This window comes from Poecilia latipinna, unplaced genomic scaffold (genome assembly GCF_001443285.1).
Source record: "Poecilia latipinna isolate Pla-1442-1.1 unplaced genomic scaffold, P_latipinna-1.0 Scaffold2349, whole genome shotgun sequence".
Classification (NCBI taxonomy): domain Eukaryota; kingdom Metazoa; phylum Chordata; class Actinopteri; order Cyprinodontiformes; family Poeciliidae; genus Poecilia; species Poecilia latipinna.
In genome coordinates this window covers 48,292-51,822 of record NW_015114965.1, presented here as the reverse complement: position 1 = coordinate 51,822, position 3,531 = coordinate 48,292, and the positions used below count along the sequence as shown (strand labels likewise).

Below are 3,531 nucleotides of genomic sequence, written 5' to 3'. Positions count from 1 at the left end.
AACCAGCTTAAATCAGGTATTCTGTGTCATTTAACTGTACAGCTGCACTACTTGATGTAACTGGTTATCGTACTTCAACACTCTTAAAACTCTAATGTATATTAGAGACTGTCATGTAAACATCTGGAGTCAATACTAAACCTAACAGAAATCATTGGTAACACTTTATTTGAGGGGGTGGGCATAAGACTGACATGACACTGTCATAAACATGACATGACACCTGATGACACCAAATTTCAGGGGGACTTGGGTAACACTTTTTTTTCCTTCCCCACAGATCACCAGAAGCTGGAGCGCGAAGCCAGGATCTGTCGCCTGCTCAAACACGCCAACATTGGTAACTGATTTATTTTCCAGCTTAATGCATTTCTCTGTCTTCCCTTACTCTGTGTTGTACTCTTGATGACCAACGTAGATGTTGATATGGACAGCCTTCTGGTTGGGAAGCAGCATTGTAGTCATTAGTTTCTGATCTGTGTAGCTAAATGTTTGATTTAATGCTTGTAGAATGAAAAGCTTCAGTTTATCTTTTTTATTTCAGCTTTCTGCTGAAGCTTCTGAAAGTTTGTTTTTCACTTCATCTTCAATGGCACATTGTTGCTGTACTCTGGCCACTTATGTCATATATGTTTGACAGCCTGAAGCTATCCATCAACTGCTGCCATTCTAAGACTATCCATCCTGGATGGTGTTGCAGGGATGCCTTAGATTACAGTCGCCACATCACTGTCCAGCTCAGAGTACATGTCACTCTTTTCTTTGTCATGTGACAGTGGGCTTCGAAACAGAGCATCAGAGGCGACAGGGATTTTCCTGGTACATATGAGATCCAAACCTGAAACAGTATAAGTCTCATACGAAGACGCTGACACCACCAGGGAACGTTATTGTGCTGTGATTATTTACTAATGGTATCAGTAGTTTGTGATCAGCTTCCAGCCTGAACTGATCTAGGTCACAAAGATATCTGTCAAGCTTCTCACAAGCCCAGGGTTTACCAAAGTGTATTATAAGCCTGGCGGCCCGCCATGCTTTACTAGGCCCCCCGCCAGGCTAAGCTTTGCTTATTTTATTTTTAGAAAAAATAATAATTGAAAAAAAAAATACTCAATTTCTTTTTTCTCCTAAATCTTAAAGCCGGATTGTGTCTCTGTTGTTCATAGTTTCACCCACAGAGCAGATTTATTTCTAAAAGATACGTTTATACTTTATGCATTTAAAGCCGCAGAGCGGACCAATCACACAGCCAGTGCCTCTGCTCGTTGCCTCACGCTCAAGGCCTCATACAGCCTTGGATCCTGCATGATGATTTAGGTCATCATGCAGGGGCTCCTCTTCCTGCTTAAAACATCAGAGCCTCTAACAGCTTCTGTGTTAGATTTAGTGAAATCTGGGAGACGGGGAGTAGTTTAACTGGCCAAGAAGCAATAAGTTATAATTTACTAATTTGTATTTGTGAACAAACAGAGCACAAACTGAGATTAGACTCACAGCATCAGATTGTTGCTATGGTAACAAAACAATCCAACTATGAATATTGTTCTTTGAACTTTTACAAAGTAAACTTGCCCGCTCCTTAAAATCTTACATTTAAATGTTAAACAATTTAAAATCTTTTAATTTATGTATGCTGAAACCATCAGATGAAATTTAGCAGCATTGATAATCTCAATAAACAAATCTGTGTTAAAATATTAGCATTTATGGGGCCCTAAAGGCCTGGGGGGCCTGATGCCGCTGACTTAATTTGGATTAAACAGAAATGCAAATAATTGATATTCAATTTAATTATATTTTTTTATTTTATTTTTTTAAGACTAGTTGTGGGTTTAAATAGCATTTCACTGGCAATGTTTTCCTGTAACATATAATTAGTAACATTTTTACATTTCCTGTCAACTTGACATCTTTTAATACAAACACATGGTGGACCACCTTGGTGCCCCGACCACCGGGCTGAGCAAGTTTTCTGGGGGAAACCCTGCAACCCCACACACTAGCTAGACATTCTTTCTCTATTTGTGCATAGCGTGTTTCAGCATCTGAGAAGAGTCTGGAGCAGTAGGAAATCAGCCTCCACTCTTCTCTGTGAAGCTGGAGCAGCATTGCTCCCAGCCCATAACTGCTTGCGTGTGCTGAAACTGGTTTGGTGATGTTGTAGAAGACAAGGTCTGGTGCTATAGTCAGCATGATCATGATCAGATGACTCAGAGCTCTAACAGGGTTAAGTATGTGAAAAGTTTCTTCGTTTATCACATTGACGTCTGTACTGGTGTCGATTTTAAACTCAATTGGACTTTCATCCACTTTCAGCTGAACAGTTCATGTTTTGCTTTTCTCATGATTATCTCACACTGAACCTAGAAGAAATATGAGGTTGCTTTGTCCTTAGTCTCTGTAATGCCATTTACTGCTTTTCTGGTCCTATACACCCTGGCCCAGAGTCCTATTTTACAACAGTTGTGACACACAGTTTCCTTTGCAGGGTACATATTGTTTCTAGAATGCTGTACATTTCCACATTTCCCACATTTATCTTCATTTGTCCCTTTTTATTTCCTTGCTGCTTACTGTGTTTTGGTTTCCAATACATGTATCTCTTCTTATGGTGGACCTCCTCCACTGATCTCACCGACTTGCCCTGTTGGCTCACCTGAGCTGCCACCTCTTCAGATTGTCTGGTGGTCTGTATCGTTTATGCCAACATTAGACTCACCATCAACTGCAGCTGGCAGGAGAGTTCTTTATCCTGTATCCTGACAACAATGCGGTCCTGGATGTTCTCCCTCGATGCGCCGAACTCACAGGTTTCTGATAGGTCATACAGCGCTCGGATGAAACACTGAGTCTTTTCTCCGTGCCACTGAACATGCTGGTGAAAGCAGGATCTCTCTCTTATATTTCTCTGGGATAAGAAATATTCATCAAACTTCTCCATAACGATAGAAAGATAATCATGGTCCTCCTTTGAGCGAACGTGAATGATTTATAAATCTTCTCTACTTCGCTGTCTACAGCATAAATCAGGCAGCTCAAAAGTTAAACTGTCTGCACAGCAATAGAGACCTGCTTCTCAGGCTACATCTCCACCTTGTAGTGACTCTCCCTCCTGCCCAGATGAACTCACTGGCTACACTCCTTCCTCGGCCTTTAAGACCAAGCTGCTATCTGCACTCCGGATTGAAATCAAAACTGAACTCAGAGAAACTGACCAAAAACTTGTCGAGGACCAAGGCTGAGCTCCCGGCAATGAAGTCAGAATTAACTATCAGTATTGCAATCATTCAGCTGGATGCGCGCACTTGAAGGATACTATGGGCGAGTTGGAGACATCACTCTACATGCACCGATGACATCACTATGTTACAGGGTAAGGTTGAGCAACCATCAGTGGATCTGAAAAGATTAGACACTAAATGTGATGACCTGGAGGCCAGATCTCACCACAATAATATACAGTTGATAGTAGGGCTGCTGTAAACGAATATTTTAGTAATCGAGTAATCCATCGATTATTCTTACGATTAA

At 41.1% G+C, this 3,531-nt stretch overlaps 1 protein-coding gene across 1 annotated transcript in view; it reads left to right on the top strand.

The window, feature by feature from the left end:
• Nucleotides 1-216: 216 nt before the first annotated feature.
• The window catches only part of LOC106937442 (calcium/calmodulin-dependent protein kinase type II delta 1 chain-like), a 37,510-nt gene continuing 34,195 nt past the window's right edge, over nucleotides 217-3,531 (top strand). Inside the window, exon 1 of the mRNA XM_015018961.1 lies at nucleotides 217-340. Within this exon, the coding sequence (XP_014874447.1) occupies nucleotides 217-340 (124 nt within the window). The remainder of the gene's footprint in view (nucleotides 341-3,531) is intronic.